Source organism: Rattus rattus, chromosome 3, assembly GCF_011064425.1.
Source record: "Rattus rattus isolate New Zealand chromosome 3, Rrattus_CSIRO_v1, whole genome shotgun sequence".
NCBI classification, from domain to species: Eukaryota; Metazoa; Chordata; class Mammalia; order Rodentia; family Muridae; genus Rattus; species Rattus rattus.
Genome location: NC_046156.1, coordinates 127,026,880 through 127,048,085, shown reverse-complemented (window position 1 = coordinate 127,048,085; position 21,206 = coordinate 127,026,880). Strand labels below are relative to the sequence as shown.

Here is a 21,206-nt window from a genome sequence, read left to right as displayed (position 1 = left end):
CAAGCACGTGAGTAGGCGCCTCAGAACTCAAGTGTATGAACAATTCTAGATGTGTTTGTAAGCCCTACTCTAGTGAAATGGAACAAAGGGACTCCTGGCGCCTGCTGGTCAGCCCGCCAATGAGCAGACTCGGCAAATCCCAGGCCAATGAGGGATGCTGTCTCCAAAAAACAAAACAAAAAATAATAAAATAAAACAAGAAAATAAAAGGGTTAGGAGGTGGCCAGTGCAAGCTTTTCCCTATCTTACCACACCTCCTCCACCTTAGCCGTAACCTATATAAATCCCTGCAGAGAATCAGTCCATTAGAGCAGCTCCTCTGGGAGAGCAGTACTCACTAACTGATCAAAGATGAAACATTACCTCTGCGGCTTCCTGTGGGTTCCATTTGGTACCCAGAAGATCAAGAGCCACAGAGAGAGGAGAGCCCCTGTCACTTCTGCACTTTCTCCACTTACCACACTGTGAAACCCCAAGCAGTTACAGGAAGAAGTACTTCTCCCTCTGAGCCCACATTCCTAACTACCCAGTGGTTACCTTGGGGGAGAGAATTAAAGCCTGGAGACTCCAGAAGGGTTCCCTGTGAAGAAGACTCTCTGTAGCCGTCACTTTCATTTGACTTTTTGGTGGCACTAAGGATCAAACCCAGGGCCTCACATAAACTAGGCAAGCACACTACCACTACGCCATACCTTAGCACCATAAAAGCTAAAAGTAACCTTGGCTGCATAAAAGAACAGCAGCTGCTACTCCTGCAATTGTTTTATGATCACACACATGCTTGTATATGTGTGCGTGCACACACAGACACCTGTCTACACACATCTGTATACACATACCCGTGCATACATACACACCCATACACGCACAGACCTCCCACAGCTGTACACATACACACCTGTACACACACATAACCCCACAGCTGCATACATATACCCATGCCCCCACGCATGTGCACACACACACCAGTACATATGCTCCTTCAACCTGAACACACATACACACCAGTACACACACATTCTCCTCCAACCTGTACACATGTACACACACACATACTCCCCAGCTATACACATACACAATGCCCCACACACCTGCACATACACACATGTACACAAACACACAAACACCTTTACATGCACACAGTTGTACACACACCACCCCCTTTAGATTCTCCAATTCATACCTATCCATACACACCTTTGACATACTCATCTCTCTGGCACAGAGCACAAGAGCCCTCAGGCATAACTGAAATATACATATTTGTTTTCTGAGTCCAATCTCTTTTCTCCAAAAGCGAAGTGATGTTTGCCAACAATCATAATTCACCTTTGTGGTAAAAATGCTCTCCAGGGCTGGAGAGATGGCTCAGCAGTTAAGAGCACTGGCTGCTCTTCCAGAGGTCCTGAGTTCAATTCCCAGCAACCACGTAATGGCTCGCAACAACCTATTAATGAAATCTGATGGCCTCTTCTGGTGGCATACAGGTTACATGCAGATAGAACACTAATATACTTAAAATTTTTTAAATACTAAAAAAAAAAAAAAAAAAAAAAAAAAAGTTCCTGGATAAAGAAGCAAGTAGGTAGACCACAGAGACGTTACAGGAAAGAAGAGAACACCCATGATCTTGCCCTGTCCACCTGTCCTCCATGCAGCCAGATTCCAAAGCTGGCAAAGTGTAAGGGCTAAGAAGTCACCAGGTGGGTCTCCAAACACTGACTCACATGGCTGTGCCATCAGCACAGCTGGCAGGACAAGCACTCTCAGTCCACTTCTCCTGGACCTTAAGACTCTTTCCAAAGGGTCCCAGGTACTTTAACGCCTGATTTTCTTGGAAGACCCGAGGTTTACAGAGCAGTTGGAGCACCTGCTGCCCTTGCAGAGAAGGGGTTGGAATTCAGCCCCCAGCACTCAAGTTGGGTGGCTCACCTCTACCTGTAAGCCCAGCTCCGGGGGACCAGATGCATTCTTCTGACCCCCGCTGGCCACCATGGTAAAGATTACATTGTTAATCTGTAAAGTTAATTTAGTGTGATGAGGGATACCTTAGCAACATCTTTTCCCAGGTTTTTGTTTTCCTTACAGCAACTCTAAAAAGTTAACTATTCATCAAACCCATATGGTATCCCAAGCAAGACTTATTAACCAAATTTAGAGATGGGACAACTGAAGCTTAAAGAACACAAGAGAAATTGGTCCAAAGTCACTTGACTACAGAGTGGCTGAGTTGTCGAGAACCCAGCTTGGGCTGAGCAAAATGTATGGCTTGTGCTCGCCTCCACATCAGAGACGCATGAACTTCACGGTCCCTAACATCCCCACTTCCCTGCTTGCTGTCTCTCTAACTCCGCCATCCGCTAAAGCAGCTGCCCCCCCCACAGCGGCCACCTGAGTTCGTCTCAGGGCGCTGCCTCCTTCTGGCCTCCCACACCTGATGCTGCAGCTGGCGAATGTGCACCTGATGGCCCTTCTAGACTTGTTCCTCCTGGATTGTGCTCTAAGAAAACTAGCTTCAAAAGCTCTCAGCGATCAACCTAACCCTTCCCTCTGGCTAGCTCATAGCAGTCACCACGCGTCTCTGGACCTCCACTCCAGTGCAGACCCATAAGAACAGGTTTATCGGCAAATAAATCTAATTACAGAGAATCACCACACTACTTCTTCAGGTCCAAGATTAATCATATCTCTAGAAGACCTACTTTGATTTCAGAGTAATTTCATTTTAAACTATTTAAGTGAATTTGCTTCCTTGTTTCTTGACATTATAATTTAGTCTTTATCGTATTATACATATTCAAGAAAGAATAAGGAATCCAAACTGCAGATAAGAAAAAGCATCTCCCAAGCTGAGGCTATACCTCACTAAAACGTTTGCTGTTCACACACAAACACAGAGAGAGGGGAGGGGGAGAGGAGGGGGAGAGGGTACATTCCTAAAATTCAATATTCCAACTGAAAATAAAAGATAACCTTCAGGACTATCCATGTGTCAAACCTAAGAACAAGGTCCCATGCTAACCCTAACCCTAACCCTAACCCTAACCCTAACTCACGCGCAAGGGTGAGGTTCAGGCCAGAGCAGAGCTGCCTTCTAAGACACTTTAAGGATGTACATAAGGAGTCATTAGCCTATCTTCGCTAACCTAAGCAACTTACAGATAACCATGTGTCTAAGGACACCTAATACAGTCAAAAGAGCCAGTCTAAAAGATGGAGGCTTGGTCCCAAGTAGGAGGTTTGCCAGGCGATCAGTCCACTTGACCTCCAAAGCCTCCATTTCCTGACTCATAAAATGCAGAGAATACTTACTTCACAAGGGACAGGCCTCACCGGTTGGTAGTGTGGACAAGTCAGAGTTAAGTGAAGGAGATTAAAGAAAAACAATTTACTAAATTTGCCATGTTTCATGTTCTCCATAAAATCTAAACGTCCACAGATCCTCACTCTGAAGCCAGTTTCTGCTCAATCACTCTGGCTCTCTGGCTGCCCTTCCCAAGCATGCGCATTTCAGGCTCTGTTCAGCCTCCCTGTGTCCTGGCTGCAGGGGTGGGTCTGGAATCCACTTGCAGAGGTGCTGAAATCTAAGCTCCTTACAGCTTTGAAACAATCCAACCTGCCTAGAGAGATCTCTTTAAGATGGCCATCACGCAAGCCAGCAATAAAGGGTTGAGGCTATGAGTCCAGGAGAGGGTCCAAGCTGGCTGCTTTGTTTTTGAGTTCCTAATTTCAGATATTTTCTATTAATATCTTTATTGAAACCTAAGCAACACACACAGTATATGTACACGTAATATTTTTGGTACACCAAGATAGTTGGTACCCATGACACAAAACATCATAGGAAATTTCCAACACCCCATCTTCCCTCAGTTCCTCCAGCCGCTTACTGTACTTCTGCTCTCTGTGTGTTTGCTCATGGTGGATCTTAGATAAAGACAAAACAACACAATGTGAAGGAATCCTTTCACTTAACAAAAGAGGTGTCCAGGCTGTCCGTGTTGTCTCATTCATTTCTTTTTTTCTTCTAAGTAATATTCCATTATTAAATATACTACATTTGGCTCATCTATTTATCAGTTAATTTACGGTTGATTTGTTTCTAAAACTCTTGGTTGTTTTGCATAATTGTGCTCTGATTATTCACAGTCCAGTTTCTGTGGGCTAAATGCCTATTCCTCTTGGAGATATATCACACACACACACACACACACACACACCTAGGAGTAAAGCTTTTAGGACATGATAACTCATGATGAACTTTTGGAAGAGCAGCAGAACCAGCTGGCATTCTGGGTATCCTCTCAAAGCACGCTGAAGATGTAAACTCAGATCCCTCGGGATGCTTCAAGCATTTGGCTTTCTAAATACATACACAACTCATTGGTAGGTTACCCACCATACAGGGACGAAAGAGCTAAACACGTACCAATACCCTAGAGCACAACATTTATACTAATGGATACTTGAGGACCATTACAAAGTTTAAGGCATGTCTTCCTCAATGGTAGCAAGGCACAAAGACTGGAAATTATCTTCAAATCTGAAAGCTTTGGGAAAACAGCCAGGTGTGCTGCCATGTCCAGCATTGGGAAGGTGGGGGCGGGTTCAGGAGATCTAAGCTAGGCCTTGGCTACAAAGTGAGTTTGAGGGTAGGCTTAGCTACATAAGACCCTGTCTGAGAAAGAAGAAAAAGAAAAAAAAAAGCAAAACAGAGCTAACATGTTGGGGGTGGCGATATGCTGTAGCAGTAAAAGTTCATCCAACAGGTTCAAGCCTGTCACTGTGGATGCGGGGCTTAGATATAATGCTGCCCAGTTCTCCTTTTTGGTTTGGAGAGTAGGGGCCTCCTCACTAAGGAGCTAATGGAAAGCCAGTTGCAGGACTCCTAGTCTCAGAAGCACAAGGACCTTCTGGCACACGGATGCCAACTTCTACATCACTGATCCTTCGGATTCTCCCCTCTCTCTGCACTAAATCCAAATTCAGGACAGACTCAGGCTCTGCAGAGTGCAAAGGAAAACTGTGACAAAGATTTTCCAGCCTCCCCACCCCTCCTCCCCACAAGCCCTCAGTGCACACAAGCACATAGCTGATTCTCTGCACATCTAATTCGGGGCCAGCTGATGTACCATGACATCAGTGCAGCACGGTGAGCCAAGTTTAAACTCCATCTGGGACAAATAATGTCCGGGCCCACTGGGACGTCTCTTGTTTATATACACTGACTCAAGATGTCTTGGTGGTAAGTGAACCAACTACCTAGATTTATTTCCCAAGGCCTCCAGAACAATATTCTGCACCCTGAAGCAACTCCCTGCTTGTAGTTCTTTCCAAGGCTGTGCGTAAGTGATTTTTAACAGAACACATGATTTTGGAACATGTAATTAACATCTTGAAGAGTCAAAGTCCAAGAGCTCTTTCCTGATCTGAAACAAAGAGAATGAGGAACTCACTAGCAAGCGGGTGTGGTGAGGGTGACACAGTTCAACCAAACCCCATACGATCCTGCATCCTACCTCCATGAAGACCTGTACCTCAGTCAGAACCAGGGAAAGAAGCTTCTAAGATACATGATGAGTGGCTGAGAGGCCACATCCCTTCCTTTGAAGACTAAAACCCAGTTTGTGTTTTCACCCTGGCATTACATAAGAGGAATCATTACAAATTCAGAAAGAAAAACAAATCACCTAATAGTTTCAAATCTTTTTTCTTTTATTCTGGGTTGGGGTGGGGGTGGGGTTAATGTATCAGAAGATAGGGTTTCTCTGGGTAGCCTTGGCTATCCTGGAACTCTGTATACCAGGCTGGCCTTGAACTCAGACATCTGCCTGCCTCTGCCTCCTGAGAGTTAAGATTAAAGGCATGAGCCACCACCAAAAACCTGGCTATTTCCATGTCTTACACAGAGGTTTCTTGAGTCTCTAAGCATGCCTCTACAATGATTCACCTCTTAAATGGAAATGAAGGGTGGGCTTGGAAGGAAAGCAGGGGAAAGAGGCCCTCTCCTACTCGCCCACCGCCACAAGGCAGGATGCCAGCTGCCCTCTCTGCTCACTGTACTTGCACAGTACTGACCCCAAAGGGGAAAGAGCCATTCCTGAGAAAAACCCCTGGGACCCTACAGAAACCTGGGCTGAGATCTGAAAAGCCTTGACTCCCACCTCATTTCCAAAGGAAAATCAAACCTCCAGACACCTCCATTGTAGCTCAAACCCCATATCTCTAAATCAGTCACTTGCCAGATCGTGAAAATAATATAGAAATCATAACTATGGGAATTAGTGAGGGTGTGTGTGTGTGTGTGTGTGTGTGTGTGTGTGTGTGTGTGTGTGTATACGAAGGAGGGGGGAGTTGGGAGGAAAGAGGGGCGGAGAGAGAGAGACAGAGACAGACAAGAGAATTCTGTATTCTTTTGTACATACACACCTTTGAAGACTAGACGTCAGTATTAGGTACCTTCCTCTGCTGCTCTCTTCTTTATTTTTGAGATATTTTTGGTCTCTCCCTGAGAGACCTGAACCCTGAGCTCACCTACTGGTTAGCATAGTGGGCTACTGAGGGCCACAGATTCACTTGTCTTCAACTCCCTGATTCCCAAATACTAAAACTATAGATGTGACCATCCTAGCTTTTACAAGTTGAGTGGAGATACAAACTCAGGTCCTCCTGCTTAGGTGACAAACCAGATGCTTTGCCCCCTGAGAGAACAGTCCTGTTTGTAAACTGTAATATACGACCATGCAAAACTCAACCTGTCTGCCTGCACACTGCAGATGGGGAAAGGCCCGAGACAGGCATGTCTGCCTTCTGGAAGTTTCCAGAAGAGGGCCTGAGTGACATCAAGTCCCAACTGTGTCACTTGCCATCTGCAAGCCCTCATTAGCCTTTGTCACCTTAGCTTGGCCCAGGAATACACAGGGCTTTGCCTTACATGCTACGTGACCACTAAATGATGATGTAAGTGCTTAGCACAGACTCTGCCACCTCAGAAGCCCTCAACTATGTCCATCTCCTTCCCTTATTTCAGAGGAAGCAAAGAAGTCAAACTTTGAATTAAAATTCGCTCTTTGCAACCATTCAACTCACTGCCCATAAGTACCCACTCAACTAAAAGTTTTCCAATGCCCAGCAAGCTTACAAATCACACTTGAGCTTGAAGGAAACCAAGGGTTTAATAGATCAAACACATCTGACCCCATTGTTAAAGCAATAGATTATGTTCAAGAGGCAAAATCAGACTGTTTAATCCTAAGTGCCCCTGAGGTTACAGAGTAACCAACCCAGAACCAGCTACTGTCCCTCTCTCCAGAAGGTCCTCATGCCTGGTAGGACATGTCTTCAAGACATGTTCACTGAAGGATTGAAGTGAAGCCTGGGGCGGAAGGGCAGCTATTGTAAGGTTGGAGGGTTCACAGCACCCAACCACAGCAACCACTTTAGAAATACGAGAGAATCTAAGAAGTAATGGGATAAGGATACCCACTATTGGTGGAACGAATCTTCTACCATCCAAGTCTACACGGCACCAATATCCTGGGTCCTTAAAAAATGCTATGGCTCATACAAAGTTTATAAAAAGTTAATTATGTCTGCCTAATAGATACAATTTGCAGACAAGATCTAGGAAAAAGTACAGTCTGGTTCCTTTCTCTTCCTCCTTTTCCCTCTAATAGAGAGAGAGGATGGTAAGGCTACAATTGGGCAGTAAGGAGGAGACAGACAAAACAAGAGTAACTGTATCTAGTTTTAAGTAGATGTTGACCTTTATCTATGCTACGTGCTGCTGTGACAGCCCTATGCCTGACATCCTCAATCAACCATTCAATCAGTCAATCAATCAATCAATGGGAACCAATGTTGTATACCAAACATCAGACTTGAGGAATGGGACTAGCTATTACTCAATTAGGCTGTGTGACGCCTACCTCTTAAGGAAGCTGCTTTCTGAGTGTGTAAGCCAACCCCAAAATCAAACTACAATTGCTTCAGGTTCTTTTTGTCTGCATTTGCCCAATTATTTGCAAAGCAGAGCTAAGGTCTGTGCATGCATCCAAAGGCCTTTCCAATCCCTACAAGGAGTGAAAAGAGGCAGCATGGAGCAGGGCTGGGGGACAGGAAACTGCCCAGGCTCACTTGTAGCTCAACAAATATGTTCCCTCTTTCAGATGATCTGATCTGATGGTGATCGCTGAAGAAGAAAAAGAAGCTTGAGGCTGAGAAGCAATGACCAGTATAGGCAAGAAGCCCAAAGCACCATGGAACTCTGCTGCTTCATGGGCACTTCAACATCAGGGCTAAGTGGGAAGTGACTGAGTGGCCAATGGAAGTTTAAACAGGTAAAGTAGTACACCCTGAAGGGAACTGAGCCCAGGTAACCTAGATATGAGATGGCACACCCGTGGCAACCTCGTTAGAAGGGTGTATTTTACACATGGAATGCAGAGAGAGAAACATGAAGATGAACAGCTACATTCGGAATTTGGAGAATGTTGCTAACTGTGGCTCTCGTTTACTATGGTCCTGTTTGGAGTACAGCATCTACTGCAAAGTTAAGTTTTTACATCTATCATTTGACCACAAAATGCCTGCCAGAAACAAGTATGCACTAACATATAGGAAAATCCCCTCTTCCAACACATAAAGTATCCTTATTGTATGATGAAACCTCCAATGTGACAAAGAGAGATTTTCAAAACAAAAGCATTAGAGGTCAGAAATGTCAGCTGCTTCATGTTCCTGCTGTCTGGACTGCCCTGCCATGATGGAGTGCACCCTGAACTGCGAGCTAAGATAAGACAGCCTTCCTCCCCTAAGTGCTTCTATCAGAGTGTTTCACCACTGCACTGGGGAAACTAAGGCATCTGTCTTATAAAACAAAAAGACAAACAAACAAACAAACAGCTTTATCTAGGCAGTAACATAAAGTGTACTTAAAGAGAACTCTCAGTAAAGGCTTTGTGTAAAGAATCCCCATCTTCACCTGTGGAACAGCTGAACCTTTACGCTGATGGCTGTCCCCACTGGGGACTGTGGCAGAAGGACCTCAGCATGAGGTCTGGTGCATGCTTGGTATGGAGGCTCGGAGATCGTTCGTTAAAAAGCAGGGGCCAAAGTCTATGAACCCCAACTTGTAGAAGGGGTGACAAAAGCCTTTCAAAGCCAGTCATCCCAAGCCTCCGGCTTCCCAATCCATGTCACCAAGCAAGTCCAATAAAGAGAGGCCACATCTGCGTGTGTACAATGGGTGTATCTAAGAATGGGAATGAGACTTCCGCCATGATAAAAGTACAGTATACACACATAAAACTGTCTTGTCAAGACTAAAACACGTGAGATGGGATGTCATGAGTAAGAGACTTTAAAATGTTCACCTGAAACTGAGTTAAATTCAGAGGTGACATGGCGTGGTGACACTGCTGGATGAAGGCCAAGCCCCCAGGGGAAAGCAGCAGTTACTCCTGTCACTCAACTGCTGCTGCCTTAGAAACCAAGCCACTGTTGCCAGACCTTCTGGGCTCCCAAATAAACAGGAAAAGCCCAGGGTTTCATCTAAATCTTCCCATTTTACCATCAGTTGTTCTTCGGAATTTAAGGGAAATTGGGTAGGGGACAGGTTGGCCCCAGTAGCCACCACAAGCTAAAGAGCCTCAGGCCCCTCATGAAAAGGGCATAACCGGGGGCTTCACATCTCCCTTGGAGACAGAGGCAAGTGTGTGGGGTTCAGGGTCATTCTCAGTTACAGGCTAGTGTGGAAAGCATGAGATCTTGACCTGAAAATCCAAAACAACCCAACAAAGGGGAGAAAATGTGCTTGTAACCCTGGCGCATATTCGTACCAACTTTAGTGAGGCTCTGGATGCAGGTGCTATGTAAATACGCTACATGGGTTGTTACTTAGGGAGGAGCCACAAAGGAAGCACGCTGCTTGGAAACGCTCAGTGCAGACCTCATTTGCCTTCATCTTTAAAGATTTTCAACCCACAGCAGCTGGGTGAATCTGAGAGTAAGAAACACGAGGACAGAGAAGGCCAATTATTTGGCAAATAAGTCTCCTTTTCTTTCTTTAACTATTACCCAAAAGAAATGCACAGACATTATAACATTAATAAAGAAATGAAGTTTTAGGAAGAGGAGAGGACCCAGTGAGGGGGTGCAGCAGGGAAAGGTGTTTGCTACCCAAACCTAACAACCTGAGTCCAGTCCTGGAACCCTGCAACCACAGAAAGACAGAAGGAGGAACTGACTACACAGACGTTCTCCAACGTCCATACACACGCATGCACACTCGCGCCACGCAAGCACCACACTCGAGCGAGCGCGCACGCACACACACACACACACACACACACACACACACACACGAGAGAGAGAGAGAGAGAGAGAGAGAGAGAGAGAGAGAGAGAGAGAGAGAGAGAGAGAGAGAGAGAGAACGTACCCACACACATGCATGTATAAAATAAAGGATTTTAGTTTTAAAGGCTTATGGCAAATTTTAAAAGGGGCCAGTTTTGGGCTGGAGAGATGGTTCAGTGGTTAAGAGCACCCAACTGCTCTTCCAGAGGTCCTGAGTTCAATTCCCAGCAACCACATGGTGGCTCACAACCATCTGTAAAGAGATCCGATGCCCTCTTCTGGTGTGTCTGAAGACAGCTACAGTGTACTTACATATAATAAATGAATAAATCTTAAAAAGGGGGGGGCAGTTTTTCAAACTCTGTTATAAATTAATTAAATTTGTTTATCCTTTATCCATTAAAAAGATTTCCTGCATGCAACCATAGTTGTGGGCCACGGCTTGAACAAGACAGACATGATTCCTCTCTCCAAAATGAAATGAAATCAGACAAAGTCAGCAGTGAGCTGCAGACAGTGGTAATGCTTCAACTATCGAGGATCCTAGCCTGACTCTGCGGTCCAGCCGCACTGGTGCTTTTCCTTTAGCCCCTCCTTTGGAAGGCAGCTCAACTGCTTTACTGGCTACTGCAGACTACTCTTGCCTTTGGCTAATTCAATTCTGAAGTCTCTCAAGCCAGACAGCCCAGAACTGTCATGATTACATGCTGTGTGTCCTAATTACTGTGAGAGCTACAGCTAACAATGCCCTGAGATAACAGATCGACATTTATTCTCCTAGGCCTGAGCTTCTGCCCAGGCTGTGCCTCGTGGCAGCCTATGCAGGGAGGACTGGCAAGCCCAACACAAAAGGACGGAGGTATCAGACCACAGACTGGACATATACACACCATTTTTAAAGTTGCAAGGACGTCCTGGTAGCAAGGGTGGTGTCTTTGTAACTGCACTCTCCTGAGTGAGGGATGCTGGCTGTCTGCAGTTCCATGGAGCCCGTGATCCTGGGATATAGGAAACACAGGGCCAAGGGGGACTAACCACCAGAGCGGAACATTAAGGGTCAAGCAGAATTTCTAACAAAAGAAAAACTGAAAGCAAAGTCTCAAGAAAAGATATCAGACTTGTTTTTTCTTAGAGGGGCGGTGTACAGAGGGAGCGTTGCTTAGTGGATAAGCCACTTGCCTTGAAAGTACAAAGACCTGAGTTCAATTCCCATGATCAACATTTAAAAATGCCCTGGGGAGATGGAAAAGAGGATCCCTGGGGCTCACTGAGCGGCTGGCCTAGCCTAACTGACAAGCTCCACGTCAATGAGAGACCAGTGTTCCTAGGGTAAAATGTCCTCCGCCCTCCATGTATGCATTCATACATGTGTACCTACACACAAACACGCATACAAAAACATTCACGAAAGAAAACTCAGAATCTATTTAGAAGATTTGCTCATGGTGAACTTAAAATATTAACTCTCCATTGAACAGAGGCCCCCACCACCACACCAGGTAAAACTGAAGCTAGTTAACTGATTCTAAAAGCCTAACAGCTACAGGCTTCAGGGAAGCTCTAAGGCAAGCTCAGCTTCCCGCTGCCCAGTTTGCTGTCTTCCTACCTCCCTATTCCATGCCTCGGTCCCTCCACTATGCTCTGGTACATTCTGCACCGCAAGCTCATTCAACTTAGCATATGTGTAAATTCAGCATCCGGGGTTATATTTATCTAACGAAACTGCTCATTCCCTTCAGGCAAGAGCAGTGCCTATTCATGTTTGTGTCTCCAGCCCTAGGACAGTGCTGGCACAGATGCCATGTGTAAATACTTATTAAAGTGAATGTATCTCAGTCAACCCATAAGCCGTCCCATAGCGTCTACCTTCTACTCCTTGCCACTTGCACTCTCAGCAGATCTACGTGGTAGAAAGAAGCAGGTAGCAGTTTGAAAAATGTTTAACAAAGGCACAAGCTGTGCATTTCTTATCAGGACACTAAAGAGTGTGGCCCAAGACCACGCTTTGCCTCACTAGGTGTTCCAGCTTAAGGCCCAGCTCTAAAACGAGATTCTGTCAAAAGAGGAAAGGTACAAGAGTTGCTATTCACCAATAAAGCAGTGGCCTTTATTCTGATGGCTGGTCTCATTGTCATTTGGATAAGCCAAAGTTGTTTATCTCTTTTTATCCACTACATTAATTATAAGACTTCCTCTCCACTGGATCTTAAGTAGAAAAGGCCCATTGTACACACACAACTCTACATGGGGCCAAACCTGTGCAGTGTGAAGTTGTAAGACTGAGCGGAGGAAGGAAACTGTCAGGGAAGTGTAATTAGGAAGATCTCAAACAACATGGAAAAGGTCATGGACTTGTGAGAGGACATTCTCGTCAGAGACGCACTAGAGATGAGCGCTGTCATGACGGTCTCTGCCTAACATTCTGTCTAGAAGCACGTGCTCAAAGGAACGTCAGGAAGACTCTGGCTATGGGATTCTGTTCTGGGGACACAAGCAATTTCAAAATCAAACAGGAAAAAAATCAAAAAAGAAATGAGAAAAAAATCAGTCTCAATAAAATGGGGTGCTATAGGCCAGCCCTTGGGAATGAACTGTGTCGGGGATAGAAATGAGCTCTCTTTCACAGCCTGAACCAGAGGGCATGTTACACTGGCTGGCGAGAACTATGAAGGGCTGTTGTTTTTTTGGGTATTTTGTTTTGTTTTGTTGTTCTATTACATTTCAGAAAATTAATTTCCTGAAAAAGTTTTTAAAATAAAACAAAATGCTTAAAAACAAAGATTATTCTAAAAGTTTAAAAAGAAAACTAAAAAGGGAAGACAGAAATAAGAAACATGATAAACAGGACACTTACCAAATTCCCTGTGCCTAATGCTACACAGTGTAGAGGACCATCTAGTCCAGGCCCCGCCCACTGTGGAGTGACCCTCAGTGAATTCATGGCTCCACAACTGTCACCTTCTCTCCAGACCTCCTCATTTGTTCAGGGCACCATTGCTCATAGTATCACAGAAGTGGAACCAACGATCGACTGTCAAGGCACTGGCTCTAGAGTCACCTAGGAGATGGACCCTGCACATGTCTGTGAGAGAGTTTCTACACAAGATCAGCTGAGACTGAAGAGTGCGCAGTGCCAGCCGTGGTCTGGAGAACTGCACCGAATTCCTGAGATGAGAAAGTGCAGCCCCAGCATGCACCATTTTCTGATGGATCCAAGGTGGTCGCTGCCTTGAACACTGACCCACACTGCCTTGACTTCCCTACTGCTGTGAACTGCACCCTCAAACTGAACAGAAACAAACCCTTTCTTCAAGTTGTTTTTGTCAAGTTGTATCACACCAATGCAGACAGTCAGACCCAAAAGAAGGAGTAGAAGTTTAAGAGATGAAGGAGACATAGGTTGGGGATGTTCAGGACACAAAAAGGAAGGAACGTGGTTCTGTAGGCCACTGGCTGGGCTGGGCCACAGCCATGGACAGAGATGCAGCATCCAGGCATGATAAATCTTCATCTGGACCTGATGAGCAGAATATTTCCACCTGCCAGGCAGTGGTGTCCCACACCTTTAATTCCAGCACTTGGGAGGCAGAGCCAGGAGGATCTGTGAGTTCCAGGTTAGCCTGGTCTATAGGGTGAGTTCCAGGACAGCCAGGACTACACAGGAACTCTGACTCAAAAACAAACAAACAAACAAACAAACAATTTCAAATAGCTTGTTCACTAAACAATGTTCCCTTTAAGAGAATTTTACATTAACACCAAGTAGTTAAATGTAAATGTTAATGCTTCTAGATATATCTAACAGTTAGATGAAGACTGAAAGGATCTCCATCATATCGTGTGCACACACACGTTTGTGCAAAAGTCTGTGTGTGAGCACAGGTCAGACTCCAGTGCTGCTACTCAAGGCACAGGCAACTTTACTTTGAGACAGTTTTTCCATGGCCTGAAACTTGCCAATTAATCTAAACTGGCTGGCCAGGAAGCCTCACAGATCTTCCTGTCCCCCACTCCAGTGCTAGAATCACACCCCATTCCTTTTAAAAACAAACGAACAAATGAACAAACAAACATGGGTTCTGGGGATCAAACTCAAACTTCTCCAAGGCCCCTGTGATATTTTCTAAGTGTACCCCTTCATTTGGAAAAAGCTTAGTATCTATTTATAAAATACATAGATTAGTAAAACTTCCACTTTTAGCTTTTTAGAACTCTTCCCAATGGGCCGAATTTATTAAGCCAGATTCTACTTATTGAATAGTCAAAGGAAGGGCAAGAGATGCCGTGTGGTCTTCTGGGAACACCCCATCGTCTCCTCACTCTTCAGTCAGGGCTCTGTGCGAAAGAAGTTCAGTTTTGAAGGGAAGACTGGAAAATTCTAAAACTGAGGGCTCTTTATGCTAGCTAATAAGCTACAAAAAGCTGCTCTGGGAGAACTGAATCATAAAAAATGAGGACAAAAATCACCAAAACAGAAAAAACAGGACACAACAACGCAGAAAAGTGGCTTCAGGAAGTCTGGCTACGTGAGCCAAGGGGAGTCCGGAACCACTTTCCGTAATCACATTTGAATACCTTGGGTTTCAAATGCCTTTTAAATAGTAAAAATGAAGGAGACAGAATTTACTATCCTGAAATGGCTGACGGAACTAAAACAGCTAGACACTAGAGAAGAGCCAGGGATGGAGCATAAGGTCAGGCTGGCCAGGCAAGGGTGACAGGCTATAAGACAGGCTCTGCTCCGAGGATAACAGGGTGGCTTTGAGTAAGTGATGAATATAAAACACTTTACATTGTGGGAAGATAGCTGCAGCTTCCATATGGAGAAGCAGAAGCAGATGCATTGAAAACGACTGTCCAGCACTGGTGAGGCATGAGCACCAGCGAGGCATGCGCACCAGCTTGGCAGGCGCACCAGCGAGGCATGCGCACCAGCTTGGCAGGCGCACGAGTGAGGCATGCGCACTGGCGAGTCACAGGTATTAGTGAAGCATGCGCACTGGCGAAGCAGGGGGTACCAGTGAGGCATGTGCACCCGTGAGGCATGGGCACTGGCAAGGCATGGGCACGGGGCCCAGGTAGTTGGAGAAGTGAAACAGATGTGGCAAGGTATGCACGAAGCAGGCACTGCTGATGGAAGGCCCAGAGGACAGAATAAACTCGAGACGTGGACAATGGGAAGGCCACTGTAGAGACTACATAGCTGAAGACCGGGAGGGCAGCAAGAAGTGGGGCCTGTGTGGCTGGGTGGGGTGTGGCTGTCTAACCTTGTATAAAATAGAAGATGCTAACAGTATGACAGAGTTTGAGACAGAGAGGCAGACATTCATTCCCACGGGAAGGGGGGTGGGAGACAATGAGCCTTACCCAATCAATGCTTAGTAAGCACCTGTTGGGTGTATGTGTCTTGGTTTGTGTTTTAGGATTCATTTTATTTTTAGTTGATGTGAGCAAGTGTGTGCATATGTACATGTGCAGTACCCATGAAGGCTGAAGGGGATGGCAGCTTCCCCAAAGCTGGAGGTACAAGTGGCTCACCCGCCCACTATGGGTGTTCGGGATCTAACAGTGGACCAGTAGTGCGAGAGCAGCAAACACTCTGACTGCTGCGCCATCTCTCCGGCCCCAGTTAGACAGATCTTGTTCTTAGGAGAGCCACAGTCTAGTCCAGAAGACTAATGAGTGACTGAGCATCAGCCTCAGACCCATCAGCAGGGCAAACCAAGTACCTGTTCTGTCCCTAACCTGTTCTGTCAACGACGGGTCGTGCTGGGGTCACACAGAGGGCCACTCAGCTTCCTTGAATTATTAAGATATTCTGGATAACTATTTTTCAACTCTACTAGTCAAAAGACAAGTATGTTTATGCTTCTTCAGAAATGTACAAAGGAAAAATACTTATGTAATTACCAGATAGAACACATGCTGTGTACCATGATGCTAAGCTGGGAGGACACAGGAGTGGCATCTGAAAGGGCCCTCCCATGGAACCCCGGGAGTTCCGCCAGTGGGGAAGGGCTGTTTCCCCTTGACTCGTGCATCTTCCAATCAAGGTCACACAGATTGGTCAAGTACACTAGAGGAATGAACAGCCTTGCAATGAGTCATTGTTTTAAAGCTTATTTCTTGATTTTTTTTTTTTAAAGACTACTAGCTGAATGGGGTAAGAGTTTCGGAGCTCAATTTTTTTTCAGGTATTTTAAAAATAATAAAGTAATTGTATAATAACAAAAAGACTTCTCTAGGAACAACAGAATTAAAAAAGCAAAGGCCTCTGAATCCCCAAGTAAACCACACAGTCGGCTGTTTCCCACACAGACCCCCGAGGATCACCGACCTGCTGAGCTGCTTCTCCGTTCACCAAGTGGGGCATCATGGCCACCTCCCCATTGAGCAGGGGTGGCAGTTCCAGGGGGATCTGGTCGGTCATCATCATGGTGACGTACATTCATGGAGAATTGCCCTCAACACTCTACCTGCAAGAGAAACACCCGTGTTACAAAAACAACAAATGACCTGCAATAAAAGCTACCTAAAGTGGGCAGTGCGGTGTTTCTCTCTGCTGAAGCCCATGTGACCCTCAGCAGAGAGAACTGTTGCTAAGTATTACGTCAGTCCCCAGGGTAGAGCAGGAAGGACAGGGAAACAACTAGATCTCTCAGACCCAGTCTCCAAGCACATGGGTAAAACTTTACAACATGAATGATGGTAACAACCCCACCCCAGAAATCTGAGGACAAATTGATGTTGCATTTCCTAAAATAATTATTATGTACATGTCACATGGGTACGGGTCTCACTGAGGCCAAAAGAGTCTCAGATCCAATAAAGCTGGAGTTACAGGCAGCTGGGAGCCACCCAATAGGGGTCCCTGGAAACTGCACTCCTGCAAGAGCAACAAGTGCTTTACCCACTGAGCTATCTCTCCAGCAACCCTGAGATCATGTTTTGATGTGGCAAAAATGACAAACAGAAACTTAGGTACACCCCAGAAGAACTATCCTTGCTATGCACAAACCACTCTCCCTTTCATAAAGATCAAAGGAACATTCAGAAGCATTTAACCCAACAAACAAACAGACTAATACAGACACTGCAGATACTGACTTAGCCTTTAAGTTGATAATCACTGCGGTGGTTTGAAGAGGAATAGCTCCCACAGACTCATTTTTGAATGCTTGGCCCACAGGGAGTGGCACTATTAGGAAGTGTGGCCTTGTGGGAGGCGGCACTATTGGGAAGTGTGGAGGAGGTCACTGTGGTAGTGGGCTTTGAGGTCTCAAAAGCTCAAGCTAGGCCTAGTGTGCAGCATCTTCCTGCTGTCTCCAGAGCGAGATACAGACCCTCACCCCTCTCCAGCACCAGGTCTGCATCTGTGATGCTTCCTGCTATGACAACAATGGACGCAAGCTCTGAACTCTGAGCCAACCTCAACTATGTGTTTCCATTAGTAAGAGCGCTGTGGCCTTGCCTCTTCACAGCCACAGAAACCCTAACGAAGACAACCACCCGGGTTCTAACTGTTTCTCCCAGATCATCCTTTGAACTGAACACATTGGACTTTCTCACTCAGAAACCCTTCGGCCCTTCTGAATCTGTGACACACCCAAGCCAGTTGTGCTCAAAAGCAGATTCCCTTGTTTCCACAGAATAAATGGAATTCATATTTATATATGAAATAGTGGAAAGCTTTTTCCCCTCCCATAATTGCACGTTTCCTCTGCAGTCAGCCCGAAGGCACAACTAGGGGTGGTAGCCTGCTCTCTAAAAAGGTAGCCACACATCTGTGCACTGTGGCATCCAAAATCCGCCAGCATGGAAAGTGTGTGCGTGTGTCACACACACACCCAACTGCAAATGACTTCAGAAGCATTTAAAGGCCTGAGTGTTACCATTCATAAAAATTGTCTCAAATGCCACATTCAAAGCTATTTGACTAATAAATATTTTACTATTAATGTTCCAGGCAGTCAAAGTGCAACAGCAAATTCTTTAGTGGCTGTCTTGGATTTGTACCAGACAGGTAAGAGAGAAACGAATTATTTCTTTTCATTCCTGAACACCTCCTTTCTAAATATTACACATGGCTTCCCCCTCAGCCCACCCACAAGAAGCCTCCTCCCTGGAAGACCTAGTGATACTTGAAGACTACCCAAGAGTCAATGTTTTCAATCTAAACAGGTAAAATGTTTTACTATCCATTAGAGCTCCATGTAGAGAACCAAACAAGGAAGTACTGCCCGGCTGGGGATCAGACACAAGAACAGTGTTAACAGCACCATTCTTTCTTCGGTACCATGCGTTATGGGATTAGTCCTCAGCTCCTACATAAATGAAAACACAGCCCAAAGACCAGTGGTCTAGCCTGAGACCCCTACACTATAACCAAGATAGTAGACTTCTATAGACACTATGACACTGTGACTGACCACCTGCCGAGTAAAGAGCACTCCTGTACATGTCCACTTTATTTCTAATACATTTAATTTTACAAGTTTTACAGGAGCAAGTGGCTACTTTCTCTCAAATGAACCTATTTCTTCAGTGTAAACTTTGGTTGGTATTTCTTAGGAAGTATACGCTGGACTGGGGACATGGCTCAGGCAGCGAAGTGCTAGCTGCAGAAGCACAGGAAGCAGTAAAGGATGCTGCAGGGTGCTGTGCACTTGTGATTCCAGTGTTGGGAGTTGCAGACAGGATGATCCCCAGGCTCACCAGCCAACCCACCTGGCCTAATCAGTGAGGCTCAGGCACATCTACGGCCTCTCTCAAAAGCCAAAAACAAACAAGGTGGCAGCATCTGAGAACCAACAGCAAGGTTCACTAATGCCTCATCAGCATGAACTCACGTGCACAAATACACTCAGACACATACACATGCACACACATGCACACACACATACACACACATATATACACAGACACACATGCACATATACACACATATATATACACAGACACACATGCACATACACACACATATATATACACAGACACATATGCGCACATACACACCCACAGACATTATACACAGACACATGCACACACACACACACACACACACATACAGACACATGCACAAGCACACACACACATATATACACAGACACACACATGGGCACACATATATACACAGACACACATGCACATATATACACATACATACACAGACACATGCACGTGCGCGCACACACACACAGACACACAAACATACACACGTGCATGGTTTACAATGCTGTAGATCTGGGGTGCTGCTTGGTATAAGTACTCTCTGCTCTTTCCCAAGCTTCCCTTCCTCTTCCCATACAGGAGTTCAATTGCTGGAGAAAGGGATGCAGATGGTGACACTCTGCCTTCTCTCTCTTCTCTTTCTTAGTTATGGCACCAAGGTCCTTTCCCACTGAGACAGAACAACAATCCCCAGACCATCTCCTAGATCTCATGGAACCTGAACTTCCTCTTTCGTCAACCAATAAGACAGAATAAGCCACCGTTAGGTCCTGCCATCCCCAGTATTATATGAGAGTATAGGAAAGGACAGGTTTTCCAGGCTAGGAAAAAGGATGCTGGGGGGATGGTTCCTTAATCAGGATCTGCTGACAGTTAAAGCTATTAATGCTATTTACAGTCCAACAAGCATTGTATATGCTGGAGTTGAGCCTCAAATTCAATTCAAAGTATTATTTTGCTACTAGGTATCATTATTTCTTACATAAGTTCTTGGGGTAGTAGGTAAGGAGGCTGGATAGCAAGTTTCAACTGGAGGCAAAATTCAAGTATTCCAGGTCCCCTGGGAGCAAGAATAACTCAACACCAACAAGTCTAACACTAACAATTCCAGTTTAAAAATCTTACCGGTTTTCTTCATGCTGAATAATAATAGAGCCAATAGTCAAGAGGAGATAGCCTGTGCAACCTCATGAAGCAGCATTCTCACACGGGTGGGGGCCAAACCCCAAGTTCATAAAGAGTGAGATAAGGTGTCAAGCACAGAGCAAACTCCTGAGAGATGCCCTCTGACCTCCACAGGTCATGACACATATACATTGTACATGTGCTCACACACAGACATATGAAAGATCTCATATATAAGATTTTAGGAAAAGCTCAGACTCTTCAATAGAATATAAGGTAATAGTCTGAGGTAGACTGAGTGCATCTGTGAGCACGCACAGGGCACTTATTATTTGATCAGAGTGCGAGGGACATGCAGAAGTAGCAATCGGTCATCTCCACATACTTAACAGGGCAGCTACCTATAAAGCGGTCCCTAAGATTACTCTAGAATGGAAATAGCCTAGCACGATAAAGCACAGAGAGAACAGGAGAGAGGCAGGTAGAGGGCTGTAAAGGAATTAAAGTATGTATAAGAAGAGCATGTGGGGATACAGTGGCATCTTTTCCTGGAAGGCTTGCTATCCAGGAAGATTCATTTGTCACGACTGCAGGTGGGATTACAGACTTCCTTATGTGACAGTGAGCAGACCATGCATATGTTACTGAAGTGGATCTGGAGCCACTGTCTAAGACGGTAAGCTCAGTCATAAGAAGGCGACCTGCCTGGGAGTTTCTGCAGCCTTCTCGTCTTAGGTACCCAAAACTCACCTCTGCTTTGAGGTGTTCAGCCTGTTTGTTTTAGAGGTGGGTTCTGGTTATGTAGCACAAGCTGACCTCAAACTGGGAATGACGATCATTCTGCCACCCACTTAGCTCCTCTTAAGTATTACTCAGTCTCTCTCTGTGCCGGACATGCCAGGCCCACTCTCCTTTACACACACACACACACACACACACACACACACACACACACACACACACACACACACACGATCACTGATCACTTTTTAATC

At 45.4% G+C, this 21,206-nt stretch overlaps 1 protein-coding gene across 1 annotated transcript in view; it reads right to left on the bottom strand.

Moving 5' to 3' along the window:
- The window catches only part of Fndc3b (fibronectin type III domain containing 3B), a 326,000-nt gene that overhangs the window by 240,205 nt on the left and 64,589 nt on the right, over window positions 1-21,206 (bottom strand). The window contains exon 2 of the mRNA XM_032898582.1: window positions 16,694-16,832. Within this exon, the coding sequence (XP_032754473.1) occupies window positions 16,694-16,804 (111 nt within the window). The 5' untranslated portion in view covers window positions 16,805-16,832. The remainder of the gene's footprint in view (window positions 1-16,693; window positions 16,833-21,206) is intronic.